The following is a 19,586-nucleotide window of genomic DNA, read 5'->3' as shown; positions in this document are numbered from 1 at the left end:
TCTTTTGATGAAAATTCGTGGACCCAAGCTAATTTACCAATTAGAGATGGTGGCATCGGCGTGAGAAAAATTTCTAGTGTCGCTCTTCCTGCGTTTCTTGCTTCTGTGCATAGTATCAAAGGTTTATGTTCTGACATCTTAAAATCTAATTCAGTCCAAATTACAGATGCTACAGATGTAATAGAAAACTGGAAGTTAATGTGTCCTAATGGTGATATCCCAGAGGACATTACAAAACAAAAACTTTGGGATATACCAATAGTTCACAATACTCATGTAAGTTTGACGCAAAATCTTACAAGTGACAACAACCGTGCCAGGCTTTTAGCTGTGTCAAATAAAGAGTCAGGTCACTGGTTACACGCAATGCCGTCAAAAAAACTTTGGAACACTTTTAGACAATGAAAGTTTTAGAATTGCTCTCGGTCTCCGGTTTGGAGCTCCACTGTGCTTTGAACACAGATGTCCGTGCGGAAAAGAGGTCGATTATTTCGGACTACACGGCCTTTCCTGTAACAAGAGTTCAGGTAGGTTTTCCCGCCACGGCTCCCTAAATGATACTATAAAAAGAGCTCTTACCACCATCGACGATGGCAAGAGACCTGATGGATTGACGTTGGTTCCCTGGGAAAGGGGACGGGCGCTTTTGTGGGACGCAACCTGCGTTGACACACTTGTTTCGTCTCATGTTAGGGAAACAGCCTTAAAAGCAGGAGCCGCAGCGGGAAAAGCTGAAATGACTAAACGGCACAAATATTCGTCACTAATTCCAAATTACATCTTTGTGCCGTTTGCAATCGAAACACTTGGACCTTCGAGTAGCAGTGCTAAATTTTTTTTTAATGAGATAACTCCTCGCCTTATTGCCTCCACTGGTGACAAGAGGGCTGGTGCATTTTTTGCCCAGAGAATCGGCATAGCGATTCAACGGGGAAATGCTGCCAGCATTCTTGGCACGATTCCACGCGGACATGATTTATACCAAAACTATCTGTAAATATTTAGTTCTTAAGTTGTGAATTGTAAATATGTATAATGTTTAAGAAATGTTTTAAATATTATTATGTAATATTTATATGTATGATTATTAAAAATGAAAAAACTTCTTAACTATATCAGACGGCTGTTGCCTATAACCCTATACACATAACACAGGCATCGGTCGTGTGTCTTAGAGCAGTGCTTTTAGATCCTAAATCCTTAAACTACAAGTCCTATGGAAAAAAGTTCAATGGCAAAGTTACTAAAAAGATTTACAACTTTAGTATTAACACTTTTTTCACATAACCTCAAAATTTATACGGACAAAGTTTTTGGTTTTTAATTTTTATATTTTACAATTTTTTTTTTTTTTTTTTACATAATTTGGTGAAAACTTATGTTCCAAATACACTGTAATTTTTTTGATTTGAAATATTTATTTTTCAACTTATTTTAAACTCAATATCGAAAAAGTACCCTCATTTTCTAAAACTCTCACGTCAATATATCAGCTTTTAAAAAATTCTGTGGGTTTTTGTTTGTTGAAATCTCTACTTTCTGATGGTTTTAATAAATATACATTACTATGGTAAACACTTTCAGAAAAGGCAAAGAAATAACAGGTAGTTAGGCCCTTTCCCCACTTCTCAATGAAATAGCTTTTGATGTGCTATAATTCCCCGCAGGTCACTCAGGTATATAAGCTATCTTAAAATAGCAATAAATAATTGAAATTAGGCAATATACTAAATTTCTTATGAAGTATTTTCATGTCGTAATATTAAAATAACGTTTTTTTACAATTTTTGTCTGTCTGTCTATCTGTTTGTTCCGACTAATCTCTAAAACGGCTGGACCAATTTTAACGGGACACTCACTGGCAGATCGCTAATGTAATTAGAAGTAACTTAGGCTACTTTTATTTTAGAAATTTATTTATTTTGTAACTCTGCGAACTGAACGCTCTCTTTTTGATTCTACGCAGACGAAGATGCGAGCACAGCTAGTACATATATAAAGACATGTCAACATTTTCATTATATTTAGATTAGGTAAAAAAACACAGTCGTTTCGTTGTAAATCGTTAAAACACAGCGAGCACGTGCGCACTCGGGCCGCTTGTTAAGTCTGTAATTAGACCGCTTTTCTGATGTTACAGCCAGTTTTAGTACTATACCTTTACAAAACGATAATTATACGTACAATCATAGGAGGCTATTGTACACGAAACGATACCTAAAGTGTCTTCATCACTTGAGCCTATCGCCGTCCAGTACTGGACATAGGCCTCTACAAGTTTGCGCCAAAAATGGCACGAACTCATGTGTTTTGCCCATAGTCAACACAAAAGTATTGCGACCTTGCAAGCGTACGGTTTGTCTGATGGTAAGCGGATACCGTAGTCTATAGACGCCTGCAACACCAGAATCATCGCAAGCGCGTTGGCGACCCTACCCCCCGGAGCTCTGGCTACATCATTCACTTCATTCACCATAGGAGCGCAGCACAACTTGTGAGCAATATTTTTTAACTGTTTATCGTCTGGAAGGTTGCGGTATTTCCCTGGTCGGGATGTCAAATTTTCGACCAAAATATTTCTGGTCTTGGCCTACCCAGATAAAAACTTTTGCGTTAAATAGTCTTTTAGTTAACGAAAAATGAATATACATAAGTTCATAAAACGTCACAAAGAAGTGGCAAATTAACTATTTATGTTAAACATAATTAATGGAAGAGGTTAGCAAACAGTAGGCGATGAGACTACTCTCAACATACTTGAATATATTAAGAAACAATTCATAATAAAACAAGAATATGTCGGCTACAATTCAATTACACCAAACACAATCAATAATTGTAAATAAAATTACTTTCGTTTTATACACACTAGTAATTAAATAGGATTAGACGTCCACGGTGGCCTATTTGTTAAACAAAGTATAACGCAAAATAGAGCAAGATATTGAGAATCGAATTAAAAATATTTATTGTATTATCGTCTTTATTGCGATAAATATAAGTAAAATGCAAACTAGTATTTCAATATACTATAATATTTGGTATAGCTGTTGTATTTTAAACCTTATTTCTATATAGATAAGATTCACTAATTTAGTATTGAGTTCGGGAACCATTGTGGGCGTAGTGTGTGTGGTAATGGAAAGTTATTGTTCGAGAAATGGTTGCCGAAGATATGGGAATGGTCGAAGTAATGGGTTTTAAGATACAAGCCGCAGTCGGAAATGTGGACATTGTTATAATTTAATTTAACTTTGTTTAATATTTATAATGAAATGTGATTACGTTTAAATAGCCATTATTTTATTAGTAAACGACAGGTAGAAGTTATGTTTATATACAGCTTATACTAATAATGCAGCGTGCAACATCAAACTGAAAATATTATTATTAACATTATTTATCGATGTAATATTTAATGTAATAATGTTTATTCCTGTTAATAAACAAGTAGAAGAATAGATAAACTTTATATATACATATACAAGTACAGAAGTACATTCACTTTAAACAATGTAAAGTGGAATTTCGAGATAGGGCACAGCAAGATATATCCTGCTAAAATCTAGAGCATCTGGTCTAACTCTACCTCGACTTTACGGAAGATCACAGCTAAATAACACTGCTGAAGTAGTGTTGTGTTTCTGTGGTGATCAAACTGGCCAGAGCTCTTGAGGAGGGATAGCAACGCGCTCGCGATATTTCTGTTCTGATGTTTACTATATATTAATTGTACCTCTCTAGTACATTGTAGATGCCTAATATTTAGTCTTTTTATAAGGTTTTTTTATTGCAAAGATAAAATTACAATTTGATTCGTTTATCGCCCGTCGGTAGTTTTTGAATTTGTTGCTTGAAGTTGAAATACCTAGTCAAAATCATAATGACGAGGTAGTTAGTAATAATAATATATTAAATAAGTAAATAAATAAATACGAGTATCTTTGACGTACACACACGTCGATTGTTCCTAAGGTGAGTAACTTAATGCTTGTGTTATAGGTAACAGCCGACCGATAAAGCTATATTTTTTAACCGACTTCCAAAAAAGGAGGAGGTTCTCAATTCGACTGTATTTTTTTTTTTTTTTTTTTTTTTTTTTATGTATGTTACATCAGAACTTTTGCCCGTGTGGACCGATTTCGACAAATTTTGTTTTAATCGAAAGGTGGTGTGTGCCAATTGGTCCCATTTAAATTTATTTGAGATCTAACAACTACTTTTCGAGTTATATCTAATAATATGTTTTTACTTGACGCTTTTTTCGTCGACCTACGTTGTATTATATCGCATAACTTTCTACTGGATATACCGATTTTGATAATTCTTTTTTTGTTGGAAAGGGGATATCCCTAGTTTGGTACCGTGATAAGGAAACCAGGATCTGATGATGGGATCTTAGAGAAATCGAGGGAAACTCTCGAAAATCCGTAATAACTTTTTACAACTACAATACTACTATCTATACTTTTTACAAACTAGGGATATTCCCTTTCCAACAAAAAAAGAATTATCAAAATCGGTACATCCAGTAGAAAGTTATGCGGTATAATACAAAGTAGGTCGACGAAAAAAGCGTCAAGTAAAAACGCATTATTAGATATACCTCGAAAAGTAGTTGTTAGATCTCAAATAAATTTAAATGGGACCAATTGGCACACACCACCTTTCGATTAAAATAAAATTTGTCAAAATCAGTCTACCCGGTCAAAAGTTCTGATGTAACATACATAAAAAAAAATACAGTCAAATTGAGAACCTCCTCCTTTTTTGGAAGTCGGTTAAAAAGTTAAACATATGATTAGGAGATATTAAAATATTGAGATCAAAATAGACATTAATAAAAAAAATAAAAAAAATAAAAAAGTTGAAACCAAACCAGGTTTATATCGATGCTACCAACAAATATATTTGATACTCATAGAAGTAATGACTAGATTCGTTAATGATTATTTTAAAATTCATAAACAGATTTATTTATTTTTTAATATTCAAGCTCTAGATTTTGAAAGAATATGTTATAAAATCTTCTCTTAAGCGAAATGGTGTGTGAAATCTAGTAAAAATATATTACGTTCGGAATTGGATTTAATTAAAATAAAATTTCGGAGGTGTGCGCTATTTAATTACAGCAAAATGTTCGCAATGCTGCCAAACTAATTATAAATGTGCGTGTTGCATTACAAGCTAATTAATTGGCTGCTACGAACAGTTTCCATTCGAATTACAGGAAGCTTGTTGAGGAGGAGTCGCCGTGGAATTTGAATACATTTTTGGACAACGATAATTAATTTTCGTTCATACCGTAATTGATTTAAGATCAATGTCGAAAATCTTCTAAAGATTTCTGCAGTTTAATCGTACCCTTTTTGAAGTTATACTTCTTTTGGCGTATTAGGGAAAAATAATGAGGGTAATTTTTTTTAGACTACCCGTTACAGATCTTAAGTAGACTATATTTAGCGAAGACGTAATATTAGCTTAGTTGTGATATGGGCAGACATTTGCTAAATGTTCACACATATAGGTACATATTTGTCCATCCTCACTATACGTGAGTATTGTTATGAACCTTCTGTACGTCTGTTCTTTAAAACGCCTTAGTTGCTACAAGATTCTTGTGGATGTTTGTCTGGACGCGCTATCAAGCGTCTATCGTATTGTAACACGATGTACTAGATATAATATTTTTATAAATACTTATAAAACTTATTAAGTCTTATTAGTAAAGATATTACTTATCTATTGACAACAATGATCGTTTAACAAGATACTTGTAATGACTAATGAATCGACAAATGACATAAAGTTACGACACCCCTATATACGTGTACGTACCACATAAACGTGTAGTGGTAATCAAGGAATCAAATTCGATTAGTATTTTATGCTTATAGTTAAACAATCGGCTTATATCTAAAAGAAGAAATAAGACAAGTTGGCAAACGGGTAACTTATGCCTGGATAAATTTACTTATACGAAATTACAAGCTAAAAGTTAAAGTTTACTAAGTTTACTAAGCGTTTTTAATGAGAGGAATACAAATATTTATACAAATTACATAATACCAGAGTCTCAAATCAGCATATTCTAATAAATAATAAATAACTTAGCATAGTTTGTTAGTAAGCACTGACGATTATGGCTTTCAAATGTTTACACGAGTGTACCATAACTGATTCATAATTCAACTCGCATATTTATTAAACTGGCAACCCTAGTATCCATTGAGTGGTGAGCCCAATAAATCAGTCGGCGGGCGCCCGCAGGTCTCGCGCTCTATGTAAATGTCACTCGTTTGTCCGCCGACCGGCGCGTGCGCAGAGATAACGTAATGCCGGGAATTTCAATGTTTACATGTGATGAATTATGCACGCTTGGAATGATCCTGGTTATTTTCAATGTCATTAAAAATAAGTTCTTTGATACGTCGTAGTCTTTCGTTACGTTTTATGTATTAACGTTACTGATTTCTTGCTATTCTGATCACTAACTTTTTGTAACATATTTAATACATTCCAATATAGGTATATTGAGAACTTGACGAATATTTTAATAACGTATATATAAATTATTTTTTTACTACAAAAGCGAAGGTGTATCTTACGTTCAGATAAATTATTAATTTTCGCTGAATGTAAATTTATACTCTAGTCAACAAGTTTAAAAATATTTACAAATTGACTAGCATGAAATGAAATGACAAAAAATGACTTGGGGACCAGCAGTGGACTGCAATAGGCTGAACTAACTGATTGATTGACTATCATGAAAATTAAATAAAAGGTTTTATTCTAAACACTGTACTGTGTGGCTACGGTACTAAAGAATTTAGCCACCCCCTCTCTTCCCGTGGGTGTCGTAAGAGGCGACTAAAGGATAACACAGTTCCACTACCACCTTGGAACTTAAAAAGCCGACCGGTGGCGGGATAACCATCCAACTGCTGGCTTTGAAATACACAGGCCGAAGACGGGCAGCAGCGTCTTCGGTGCGACAAAGCCAGTACTGCGGTCACCAACCCGCCTGCCCAGCGTGGTGACTATGGGTAGCACACACAAGTTCACGTTATTTTTGGCGTAAACTTGTGGAGGCCTATGTGTGATGATGATGATGATGATTCTAAACACTTGAATAAATACATTTCTGTTGAAAAAATATGTAATGATGATGATGATGATAATGATGTTGAAAAAAAGTTTACAAAAGTAGTACATACAGTAATAAAAAACTATTACGTAATTATAGTTTTGAGCTGAGATTTATAATTTAGTACTCAACTAAAAGTCATACTGATGAAATCATCACTCATCATTATCACTTCGGCCTATCGCAGTCCACTGCTGGACATAAGCCTCCACAATTTCGCGACATAAATGGCTCATGTGTGTTGCTCATCGTCACCACGCTGGGCAGGCGGTGACCGCAGCGCTGGCTTTGTTGCAACGAAGACGCTGCTGCTCGTCTTCGGCCTGTGTCTGATGAAATCTATCTGAATCTGTCTGAGAGTTCTTAAATACTTCTTGGAGACTCAAAGTAAAATTTTAAATTAAATGCATCTTGTTGAGTACGTTTTAATTGAAAACTAAGATATGAAAGAGTTTCAACATACACATGGTCAATACTTCCGATGATCATTTCGACTATTCAAGTAATATTTTCTAAGTATCGACATCACTTACATTTATTGATAACTAGTAATTTACAAGAAATAATTTTCGAAAAACATGTTCGTATAGATTTGTATTGCTTGAAGATAGAACAAATCGAGTTGAATATCATTACATACTTTCTATAGTGTAAGATAAATCGACGAACGCCACAAAAGCGTTAGAAATTACATCTTCATAGACTTTCTCTCAAATTTGTAAAGGGTAAGCAAATCCTATGATTCAAGTCGTGTAGGTACAAGTTACAAGGTAGAAAGCAGACAGTAGGTGCGGAACACAAATCATTGCTGTACTACGCCCTGGCCATTTTATAAGAAAAATACGGGAGTTTATAATGCATGAAAGCGGTGCTGTTTCACTGCATGTATGTGATGATTGATGATGTATTAAATTTATATCGTTTATCCATTCTAATCAATTGTCAGTTGTTAAATTTTGTTTGTTACTAATTGAATATAAAATGATGAAAATAATTGTTTATTTAAAGAATTTTCATTTGTATTTTTTTTTTACTTAAAATGTTAAACATTAAGTTTATCCTCCTACACATACGACTGATAAGCAGTAGAATACACTGTCTTGCAGAAAATAAGCGTGAGGCAGCCGCATTTTCTTCCAACCAAATTTATACTTAACCTTAGCTCCTTTCTTTTTTTTCAGTAATTCCGAGCCGAATTAAAAGTTGACGATTTTATGACGAAAACTTTTTCGTATGTTCGCATAACAAAACACGGTTTGAACTAGGAAACAGGTTACTTATAGCGAAAAATAGACCCTGTATTTATTTAGTGGGCGGTCATTACGTAGCCTTTATCCCGTATAAAGATACGAGAAATCTAGAGGAACAAGAGGATTTGTGAGGATGCTTCAGATGTGCAATTAAGATAACTGTTGTAAGTCGGGATTTTTAGTTGACCGTTAAGTCTGTACATTCTATAAGCTACTTTTCTATTAAAGGTTTCGTAGCAGCAACTTGTACTACTGTAATAAAGGTAGTGATTTTGAAAGATAGAATTATTAAATGATAGCCTTGAAAAAAGTAGTGTAGCCGCTAACGATTTAATTTAATATTAGCTGACCCGATAGATGTTGTCCTATCTTGAGAACTGTGAAACGTGAACTTTAAACAATCATTATATTCAGGAATATTACGATTGTTGGTAAAATTTTGATAAATTTTCGTTTATTGAGAAAAAAACACATCTTCATAAATTATTAGAAAAATTATAAATACACGACTAGAATCGGTCTCCCTGTTCTTAAGTTTTGCACTTAACAACGCAATTAGAGATTCAAATCAACGATCATTTTGTTTTTGTTATTCTTAAAATTTGTTTGCTGAAAAAAATAAAAACAAAGTTTTCTACATGAATTTGCGGTCTTAAATCAGTTCCGTACAGATTTATAGACCGCAAGTGAACGCTCATTTCGCGTTTGTTGCTTTGGCTTTTATTGCATCCCTTTTGAAAACTTAGACCTGATGATGAATGAAATCATTGTTGATCGGAGACGACAGTTTTAATATAAAGTTGATAAAAAAACAATTGAATTTTCTTTCTAGAAAAAAAAACAGCATCGCTAGTTTATTAGTAGTTAGAACAAAGGTACAGCAGCAATGTAAGTGATGAAGCGGTAAACTCATTTTGAGAATAATTTATTCAAATAATTTCAAAAACAGTAACTCCTTATGTAAGTAATAGAGTAATAATAATCCATTTTTCACATTGAAAAAGTTTAAACGTGCTAAATCAGTGAGCACGAAATCACCTCGAAAATTGTTTTAAATTGTTATAAAGATAAACGCAACTTATAAAAACAATTGAGAAAAGGAGTGGTAACCACCAAAAGCACTGTTATTAGTTCTACTTCGTCTGTGTGTAACGGAATAGCGCTACCAGATTTTTGGATATTGCATCTCTTAGACTCTTAAAACTTAAAGATTTTCTTTAATTATTTTACTTACATGTTTTAATCTGCGGAGATTGTCAAATTCATATATTTTCATTTTAACTTGATTAAAACTAAAATTAGATTGTTGAACAAATCAAATATACTGAAACGCGTCGATTTCAAATTCTCTTCATCATTAGAAAGTTCATAAATATTATAGGCATTATCTAAAAGTGTTTTCAAAAGGACTCCAAACTACTACTCACAAACAGCCGTATCTAAACATATTGTCATTTGTATCGAAAATTAGCGCGAGTTAAAATGTGCTAACTTAATTGTTGTTGTTTTATCGTTGTTTATAAAATTTAGTTACCACATTTAGCTGTTGATAAAAGATAGTAACAATTCTGTATAGAATTGCATAGTTTGTACGATGTCTTTTTCCAATAATGAGTATAGTTTGAACACATGAAAAAGTAATGTCACTGTCGCTGTCCGTTGCCATTTAATTTATAATATCAAACAAAAATGTGTTTAAATGTATATGAACACACTTATTTTATGAAACATTATGCTGTATTATTGTACAATATATTCTATGTAAGAATTATTTTCTTTAATTGTTTTGCTTGTTTGCACGTATTTCGCAGCTGCTTAAAATCAATAAACATATATTAAGATGATAAATGCAATATCACTGAAATGTATAACAAAAAAAAAAAAATAACTTGTGATCAGTCTGACGAATACGACTCGACCATAGCGAAATAATAAAGTACATATATATCTAATATAATGAAATGGCTCTGTCTTAGAAAAATAATATAGAATTAATATAACACAATTAAATTCATGCAATTTAAGAAAACTAAGCGCAAAGATAATACATATCAGATAAATCGCATCCATCTCAATTTGCCACGGATGAAATGTTATATTTTTACTGTTTCAGAATATTTCATTGTCAATCTCGGACTTACCGTACGTTGCATCGGAACCGGAACGGAACAGTTATTTCGCTATCTAACGGTATAATCGTTTGCAGTACTTTTTCTTCTCGCTCGCATAAGGCTGAGTGTAGACTACTCTGCAACGACGAATTCGCCGACCGAACACTAGAGTTACCTTGCCGATACAAACTTGTGCTTTGACGCAATACAGAATTCAATAAATTAATATGAATGGATAAAAACAATTCAGGACATTTTTATTGTTTTTTTTTTTTTTCCTATATGCGTGAGTAATAACGAAATCTTAGGCTATTTTTATAAATGAATAGAAAAAATTATAATAATTCCTTTTTTTATATATATTATGGGTTGTCTGGAAGAAATGGCTAATTAGCCATAAGTCCGCCCATTGTACTTCACTGTCTGTAACTATCTTTATGCTTTGTTTGTAATATATTTGTGGTGTACAATAAAGTATAAAATAAATAAATATATTTTGCATTGATCCTACGTTTTTTTTTTTAATTTGTGCTAAATCTGTTCATAAATATATAATTCAAAATGGACTAAAACCAATTTTATAACTTTTTTTTCAGAATACTCCCTCAATATATGTTAATATTCTGTAATTCGAGAAGTTATGCAGTAATGCGTCTCACTGTTCTAAGACGGATTTGCGGATATTTAGAAATTTGATCAAATAATTCATGGTGACACCATCCCTAACCAATTAGTTACTTCTATCCTTCCAAAAGATCCTAAGCTACATTTATCTTCCCATCTACTCTGTTACGACCTATCCTTTCACCTACTCTCAACTAAATTTGATTTGATTACACGGTTGATTTCTGTGGCTGTAATTAACTTTTAATGGGGCTTTGGAATCTACAAATGTTTATGATTTGCTGTAACTTCTGATTAATTACCCGTTTTAAGTATACTTGATAATGAAACACGAGATAAACACTTAAAATCTGTGTTTATATATTTATATAGGGAATTGCAAAATGTTATTGGTATCCAACATTTATACCGAATACTGTAATATAACTGTTAGGTGCTACTAACGTTCTTCTGTTGACCTATAAAAGAGGTGTGGAACTACATATAGACACTATACATTTTAAAGTACAGTAAATAACACTTACATTAAATGTTTTCATATGTTTCGTATGAATAAAAATGTTTTTCTACATATATTTTGAGACAGTTATTTTTTGTATTTTTTTTTTATAATTTTTAATATTTACAATAAGATACTACACAAAAAATGAAATTCGTAAAAGTCCAAATTACAATAACGGATCCTGAAAAAGGTTCAATAAAATACGAGTTTATTTCCTATTTTTAATCATCAATTAAAAATACATGAGAAAGTAGATAAAATAATAAACATACATATATAGAAATAAAATGAAAAGAACGTTTTAACTCGTGAATGTTCATCCTTGTAACCTAAAGTTGGACTTAATAGGCAGCATAAATGTGTATTATTTATACTTTTAAAAATAGAAGTAATTATTTTTTCGTAAGTGTTCAATTATTCAGATCTATCTCAACCCATATATCCCAGTTCAACTTTTTATTTCCTGTATTGAAAAGCAAATTAAAAAAATTAAATAAAATGGTATAAAATTAGATATAGCGTCTAACAGAAACTAAGAAGTTATAAAAAAAAAAAAAGTATCTTTCCGCAGAGTATCAATATATATAATAACACCAATAGAACAGTGGTAAACCTCTAATTTGAATATAAATTAGTTATTCAGCATTCAATTTGTACGTGTTTAGAACGAGCATTTATAAAAGCGAATTAGCATTTTCATCTAATTCTAATACGGAAATGTTGTTAGTATCCTAGATGCAATAAAGATCATTGTACATATTGATAATTGCTCAATTACCCAAAAGTGCATTTTTTAAATTTTAAAGTGTATATACCGACATGCTTGTGGGTGACTTTTTTTACATATTACAATACAAAAACCTAACTTACTTACTACGTATTGGGGATTGGGTCGGCAACGCGCTTGCGATGCTTCTGGTGTTGCAGGCGTCTATAAGCTACGGTAACCTCTTATCATCAGGTAAGCCGTTTGCGACCTAGTGATATAAAAAAAAAAAACTAAATTGTTGGGCAATCTGGAAGAGATCGCTATTTAGTAATAAGATCGCCCATTGCACTAGATGTATCTAATATTAAGGTTTGCTATGTATGCTATCTTTAGTTGCAATAAATTTGTTTATTATTATTATTATTATTAAATTCTATAGGAGTGGTAATTGTTAACGAATATTTTGTTTGTCACTGATTTCAAATCAATTCAATTCAATTTCTGGCGCGAACTTGGGGAGGCCCATGTCCAGCAGTGGAGTGCAATAGGCTGAACTGACTGACTGATTTCAAAAGCGGACATGTTTTATACTTGATACTTTAATGTAATAAAGAATCTTTGTAATGTTGTGTATCATCTTTGTTCTTGTTTGCTATTATTACTTTGATGCTAGTTTCTACCTTCTTGCATTAAAAGATATCGGAAAAAATACTTAAACAAAAATCCCATCGGAGAACATAGTATTGGTTACTGGATTAAACAGAATACTTCTTCTAAGTCCATACGTTCATAGCAGAACTATTGTCATCATCGTGTGTTGTGGCAAGCTTTCCTCCAGTTCGATGGTTGTTTCCCTTCATATGTAGGAGTATCCTCAGGCCTTCTTTTGGTATGTCCAGCAGGGTGGGTAACTAAGCGGTATTTCGCCAACTACATTAAATTAAGTGTGATGTGATGTGACGAAAACCAAAATTAAGTGTGATGGGAATACATTGGGCATTTGTTAGTTGATGGATGACAGTCAAGTGCATTTCGGTGACGTCTGGTTTTCGGTTACGATGCAACAATAAACCACTTCTGGAAATCGTAAGATATTTAAAGGATAATATTTAAATAAATCAATGAAGAGTATAATTAAAATATTTATTAAATTTACAAAGTATCTTTATCTCAATAAATGTAAAAAACAGATGCGAGCGCCGCGTTAGCGCAACGGTCACAGCCATGGATTGTACCTGTTGCGCTGGCGGTTGCGGGTTCGATCCCCGCACATGACATTTGTATTGGCTATACAGGTGTTTGCTGTGGTCTGGGTGTTTGTACAGTCCTTGTGGGTCTCCTCACCGTGCCTCGGAGAGCACTTTAAGCCGTCGGTCCCGGTTGTTATCATGTACAACTGATAACGATCTTTACTCATAGTAGGGAATATATCCGCCAACCCGCATGGGAGCAGCGTGGTGGATTAAGCTTAGATCCTTCTCCTACATGGGGAAAGAGGCCTATGCCCAGTAGTGGGATATTACAGGCTGAAGTGTAGATGCGAGCGTGCATCAGTTGCTGATTCTCATGTTCTATCTTTTTCTCACTTAGTAATATCAGCTCAAAGTTAATACAAAATTAAAAATACGATAAATTTTCAGGTACTTAAATCTTAACAATGCGTGTAATAACTAGGCAGTTTCCCGTCACATATCTTTCCACCGTCAGTAATAAAACGTAAACAGAACAGCTTAATTACCAATAAAAGCCATTCAATACTAATTGAATCATCACTTTAGTACGATTTAAGTGACATTAGACGTTAATGATGCTGAAACAATTGGTTACAATTGTTTTAGTTTTTAAACTATCACTTGAGACTAAAACTCAAATGGAGTCTAGGGTGAATAACGGTGAACGCGTACCAATAACGAGCTCCCCACATTCAGTATTCTTAACGATAAACTCTAATTTGGGCACCTTTGTATGTGGATCATCAGTAATTAATCAAAAAATTCTCTTGACTGCTGCTCATTGTATTGAATATTGTGTCGACAACTGCGTAGATTCGAGTGCATACGCAGGAAGTGCTAAAAAGAAAAAAGGTGTGAAAGTGAACTTTTTGAGAACTATAATACATGAGAAATACAGTCGTAAGAAGATAAAAAATGATATAGGCTTGGTACTACTCGAGAGTCCTCTTCTACTGGGAAAATCGATCAAGAGAGTCGCCTTGTTGAGAAAACCTCCAGCTAGTAGATTTGCGACTATCGCGGGATGGGGTCTGATTAATGTAAGTTTTTTTTTTTAGTAACTTAATATTATTATTTTTAATTATAATCCAACATGAGATTTTCCATTTCTTAAGCAATGCGGCTTAAATAAAGTACCTGTTCATGCATGATATAAAATTTTACATAAAATTGTCATTGAAATTAATCTTTCAAAAAAGTACTGTACATAATTTACTGTGTTTTAAATTTAATTAATGAATTTTTAAGGAAAGGCTATATATTTACACTGATTATCTACACTCGGTGAAACAGAATGTTTGGAAATTCGATGAATGTAAAGAGAAGATACCAAGCATACCCAATGGTACCATTTGCGCTGGAGATATTTACGGGCAAAAATACGCATCGGAGTATGTTAAATTTTATTAATAGTAGTTATACTATAGATATGTGTATATATTAATACTAGCTGACCCCGCAAACGTTGTTTTGCCATATGTTATAAGCCCCCTTAATCCCCCCCTCTTATAACTTAGGGGTATGAAAAATAGATATTGGTCGATTCTCGGTCTACCCGATATGCACACAAAATTTCATAAAAATCTGTCCAGCCGTTTCGGAGGACTATTGTAACTAACATTGTGACACGAAAATTTTATATACATATAAGACTAGCTGAACGTGCATACGTTGTTCCGCTATATATGTTATTAACCCTCTTAATTCCCCCTCTCTTATAACAAAGGGGTATGAAGAGTAGATGTTGGTTGATTCTCAGACCTACCCGATATGCACACAAAATTTCATAAAATCGGTCCAACCGTTTCGGAGGAGTATTTTAGCTAACATTGTGACACGAGAATTTTTATATAAGATTACTAAAAGGAGTGATTTGAATGTGAAAGTATTGTTCAATTTCCCTATAATATGAGCTTTTTATAGTTGTTGATATAGATTAATTAAAATGATGGATTTACCTACATAAGCAAGGCTAAGAGTGTATTGGACGAACGAAAATTCAAATCTTCAGAGCGTTTGTACCAGCATGGCTTCGAGTGAATTAACTTATATTTCTTATAACTTCATTCATCTTAGAGTTAAAAGAAAAGTTGAGAGAAAGAATTTATTTTACTAAGTAATTTTTTTTTAAATCTCTTCTTTCCTTACAGAGGTGACTCCGGCAGCGCCCTAGTAGTCGACAAATATATACAAATCGGAATAGTTTCTTACAAACGACCGGATATATCTCAAGCCATAGTAGTTTACACAGACGTTTCTTATTTTTATTATTGGATAAAAAAAAATTCAAAGAATTTATTTTGTAATTATGTATAACTAATCTTTCAGTTATTGAATAAAAACTTATTTTTACGATAACAAAAATAAATACATTAAATAAAATTCTTAATAAAAGGGTAAGACTTTCTTTAAATATTGTTGTCCTCTAAACCCTTTGCCCAATCATGTATATACGCTTACAATCGATTTCCACATGTACATAGTAATATTTACATAGTATAATAAAATTTAAATGTATACCTAGCTCCGCCGAAATTTTTAATAACATTATCCTTCCCAGTACACCAATACCACCAATCCCAATCTCAATTTAAAACAACATATAAATATATCGCATACACAAAAAATAAAATCCACAAAAACGTAAAAGATATTTAGTTAAAAACATACAAGAAAATTTCTTGTTATTGTAACGTTAAAGTCAATAATAAGTCCACTTGGATACTTTTGCATATTACTCGTATTACATGATAATTAAAAACCGCTCAGTTAAATTTAACGAACTGAGACCGAAAACAATTAGATCAAGATTAATAGCTTGACAACATCAGCGTTAGCGGCACTTTACCATTCAAAATAATGCTGTTTTCAATCGTAGCTTTATTACAAATAGTAGCCGTATCTAGTGAAATGGAAGGAAGAGTGGTCGACGGTTCTAGATCTGACATTAGACGGCACCCGTACTCAGCGTTTATTATGATTGCGGAATCTAACACTGCATTTATCTGTGGATCTTCTATTGTGAATCAAAAGTTGCTGCTAACTGCTGCACATTGCTTCGACGATCTAAATGAAAATTCCGTCGGAACGGCTAGTGTCGGTCATACGGACAAACGTAAAGGATTCGTTATCAACATGTCAACTGTAAAGATACATCCTCATTACAATCCAATAAAAATAGTCAACGATATTGCGTTAGTTGGTTTAGTACAAGCTCTTAAATTTAGTGACACAGTTAAAAGAGTCGCTCTCGCTCATGATAATCCACCTAAAAATACTATCGCCGTGCTTGCAGGGTGGGGAATAGTTAACGTAAGTTACACATAAGTAGTATTCCTAAAGCATAAAAAGATGAAATCAGGAAAGTTTTCACATTAAAAGAAAATAGTCCTGGTGGGTTTTAGCTTCAAATAATTGATGTATAATTAATTAAAAACGCTAATATAAAACTGGAACAAATCAATTATAAAATTTTCTTTCATCTGTCATAATTCAACTGCTGTCTATGTATTTGAACGATTCTGCTAAGTTTACACACCCCTATTAAATTAAATGTCTTCCATTTCTTAATTCAAATTAGTGTGTAAATTTTTATATTTTAGGAAAAACCAATCAAATCCACAAACGTATTGCACGAAACTGAACAAAAAGTTTGGACACGCCAGGATTGTATGAATTTTATGAAAAAAATACCATTGGGAACATTTTGCGGTGGAGAAGTGGCATATGGTGGATATGCGGCTCTGTAAGACCGTAACTTATATTTATTCATCTATAATAATAAATATAATATTATGCTAAAATCTGGGGCAGTTGGATTTGGAACGTACCTCAAATTTATTGAAGATCGTACCTATAATACGGCTATCAAGTAGACCTATGATCCTGTGGTGTGTAACGTAGCCAGAGTTCCTGAGGATGGGCTGACAGTAGGTGTAGTATCAACAACTACGGTAGCTATTTCAACTGTTGTGTTATTATGAGATTAATGATTACCGTAATAGTTTACTTTGAGACAACTAAGCAATTCAAGAAATATTTTTTTTGTTTCAGAGGTGACTCTGGTAGCCCTCTCGTAGTAAATAACTTCCTACAGATTGGTTTGGTATCCTTCAAGAAGCTTCATATATCAACAAGTGTCATCATATACACTGATGTCTCGTACTTTTATGACTGGATCGTTGAAAATGCTCGTGATGTGTATTGTGCATGAATTATGAAATAAATTATATTTTTTAAAACGATTTAAAGTAATATAAAAATATAATAATATTAAAACATAAATTAATTTTCACAATACATATTTACTTCTTTTCCTCCTCCTCTTAAAATAACACACAATACAGTGGAATAGAAATTGATGTATTGAAATCTAAAACATCTTTTTTGAATTTCTGCCAATATAAATTTTTTTTGGGCTCATCAAATTTTTAATCGTTTATCTAAAAGAATTTGAATTCAGGCTCATACAGTTATGTAAAAAATAATAAACAAAATATTTCGTTGACTTTCCTTCAAATTTCACATTGTACAGTGTAGTGGCCGCACACGATAATCGTAAATAATTTTGCGACTCAAATTAATTACGCATAAATTCTCAAATTTTATTTTTGCTATAAAACGTCTATAAACTTGCTTTATTAAATTACAGCGACCAATCAAGAAAACGAATTAGCGACTCGAGAATGTTATATCTGTTTAGATTTTATTCGTTTTGTTTTTTCTTTCGTGGACACTCAGGGTTGTTAAACTCAAGTTTGGAAGGACGGATAGTAAGTGGTTATCAAGTGGAAATCAATCGATATCCACATTCAGTATTTTTAAATTTCCGTAACAACAATCCAAAGGCATGTGGCTCCTCTCTTATTACGAATCAGGCTATCATCACTGCTGCTCATTGTTTGGATGAGCTCGAGTACCTCAAAGGCGAAATAACAGCCTACTTTGGATCGAGTGTACCACAATACTCTAAGTTGAGAAGGCACGTTATAGCTTACCGTGTTCATCCAAAATATGATAGAGAAAAGGGGAGACATAATTTAGGTATAGCTTTATTAAATGAAAGAGTGCCTTTGAATTGCAATGTACAGAAAATTCCAATTGCTGTTAACTTTCCAACGCCGAATGATATTTTATTTACTAGCGGCTGGGGTAAGCAAGATGTAAGTATAAGAGTTTCTCTTAATGAACCTATTTTTGTTTGTTTTTATTATAACATATTAGTTTTAAATACATTTTAGCGTAAAAAGTTCCCTGACCCTAGCGGCTATCGACCTTTGAAGGCATCTAAACATATTTTAATAACTACGCACGAGTGTGAAAAGTACCACAATTACCGCATGTCTCCGGCGTACCTGTGTACTAAATCTCTTAATGGATATCATTATCAGTAAGTACAATAATAATAACTTGCGGGTGTCCTGCTACTGAAGAAAACCTCTTCTTCTCTACAGACTCAAACCACGCTACTCGGCTCGAGATTTATTTTGAAACGTACAGCTTTCCTCATGATGATTTCGTTTATATCGAAACCTAAAAACTTTATTTTCTCCTCTACTTACTGCATATAAAAAGTTGCATGTAATTCTAAATTTAAATTAAACGAGGTAACTTTTGCTGTTTATAATGTACATGTTTCAGCGGAGACGCGGGAAATGGACTGGTAACTAAGAACGCCTTTCTAGTTGGCGTAGTTTCTTACGTGGTCAACGATATTACCGTCTACTCGGACGTGACGCGCCAACATGAATGGATTGAGGAATCGATCAGATCACTTATGGACGATTGCAAGCGTTGACTACTTTGAATATACTTTTCTACTGAAGGATACTTCCAGAGGAGTTTTTGTATGATTAGCATCTCGCGTGAGGTTTTAGTAATTTTACGAAGCGTTATATGTACTTCTGTAAAATGTAAATTTCTAAAAACAATTTTTTTTATTAAATTTTAAATGAAAACTTAATTTAGATAGTTTCCCGTGTCATCGATTAAAAAAAAAGACACTTGTT

General features: G+C 33.1%; 2 protein-coding genes across 2 annotated transcripts; both read left to right on the top strand.

The window, feature by feature from the left end:
- Window positions 1-14,153: 14,153 nt before the first annotated feature.
- Window positions 14,154-15,894, top strand: LOC123668123 (chymotrypsin-like). The gene is made up of 3 exons (XM_045601918.1): window positions 14,154-14,618; window positions 14,827-14,969; window positions 15,729-15,894. Exons 1-3 carry the CDS (start codon window positions 14,154-14,156, stop codon window positions 15,892-15,894), a joined length of 774 nt encoding a protein of 257 aa, XP_045457874.1.
- A 594-nt stretch (window positions 15,895-16,488) lies between these two features.
- LOC123668113 (transmembrane protease serine 11D-like) lies at window positions 16,489-19,375 on the top strand. The gene is made up of 6 exons (XM_045601910.1): window positions 16,489-16,890; window positions 17,181-17,323; window positions 17,632-17,771; window positions 18,319-18,740; window positions 18,819-18,967; window positions 19,219-19,375. The coding sequence occupies exons 1-6, from the start codon at window positions 16,489-16,491 to the stop codon at window positions 19,373-19,375; spliced, it is 1,413 nt and encodes a 470-aa protein (XP_045457866.1).
- The last annotated feature ends 211 nt before the right edge of the window (window positions 19,376-19,586 follow it).

Source organism: Melitaea cinxia, chromosome 3 (assembly GCF_905220565.1).
Source record: "Melitaea cinxia chromosome 3, ilMelCinx1.1, whole genome shotgun sequence".
Classification (NCBI taxonomy): domain Eukaryota; kingdom Metazoa; phylum Arthropoda; class Insecta; order Lepidoptera; family Nymphalidae; genus Melitaea; species Melitaea cinxia.
The sequence above is the reverse complement of the archived record's forward strand: the minus strand, read 5'-3'. Positions and strand labels throughout refer to the sequence as shown.

What these genes read in the sequence shown, in the direction of transcription:
- LOC123668123 (XM_045601918.1), top strand. Translation starts at nt 14,154, where the DNA reads ATGCTGAAACAATTGGTTACAATTGTTTTAGTTTTTAAACTATCACTT. An exon ending in CGGGATGGGGTCTGATTAAT is followed by an intron (nt 14,619 to 14,826) that starts GTAAGTTTTTTT and finishes TGAATTTTTAAG; the next exon opens with GAAAGGCTATATATTTACAC. An exon ending in GGGCAAAAATACGCATCGGA is followed by an intron (nt 14,970 to 15,728) that starts GTATGTTAAATT and finishes CTTTCCTTACAG; the next exon opens with AGGTGACTCCGGCAGCGCCC.
- LOC123668113 (XM_045601910.1), top strand. Translation starts at nt 16,489, where the DNA reads ATGGAAGGAAGAGTGGTCGACGGTTCTAGATCTGACATTAGACGGCAC. An exon ending in CAGGGTGGGGAATAGTTAAC is followed by an intron (nt 16,891 to 17,180) that starts GTAAGTTACACA and finishes TTTATATTTTAG; the next exon opens with GAAAAACCAATCAAATCCAC. An exon ending in TATGGTGGATATGCGGCTCT is followed by an intron (nt 17,324 to 17,631) that starts GTAAGACCGTAA and finishes TTTTTGTTTCAG; the next exon opens with AGGTGACTCTGGTAGCCCTC.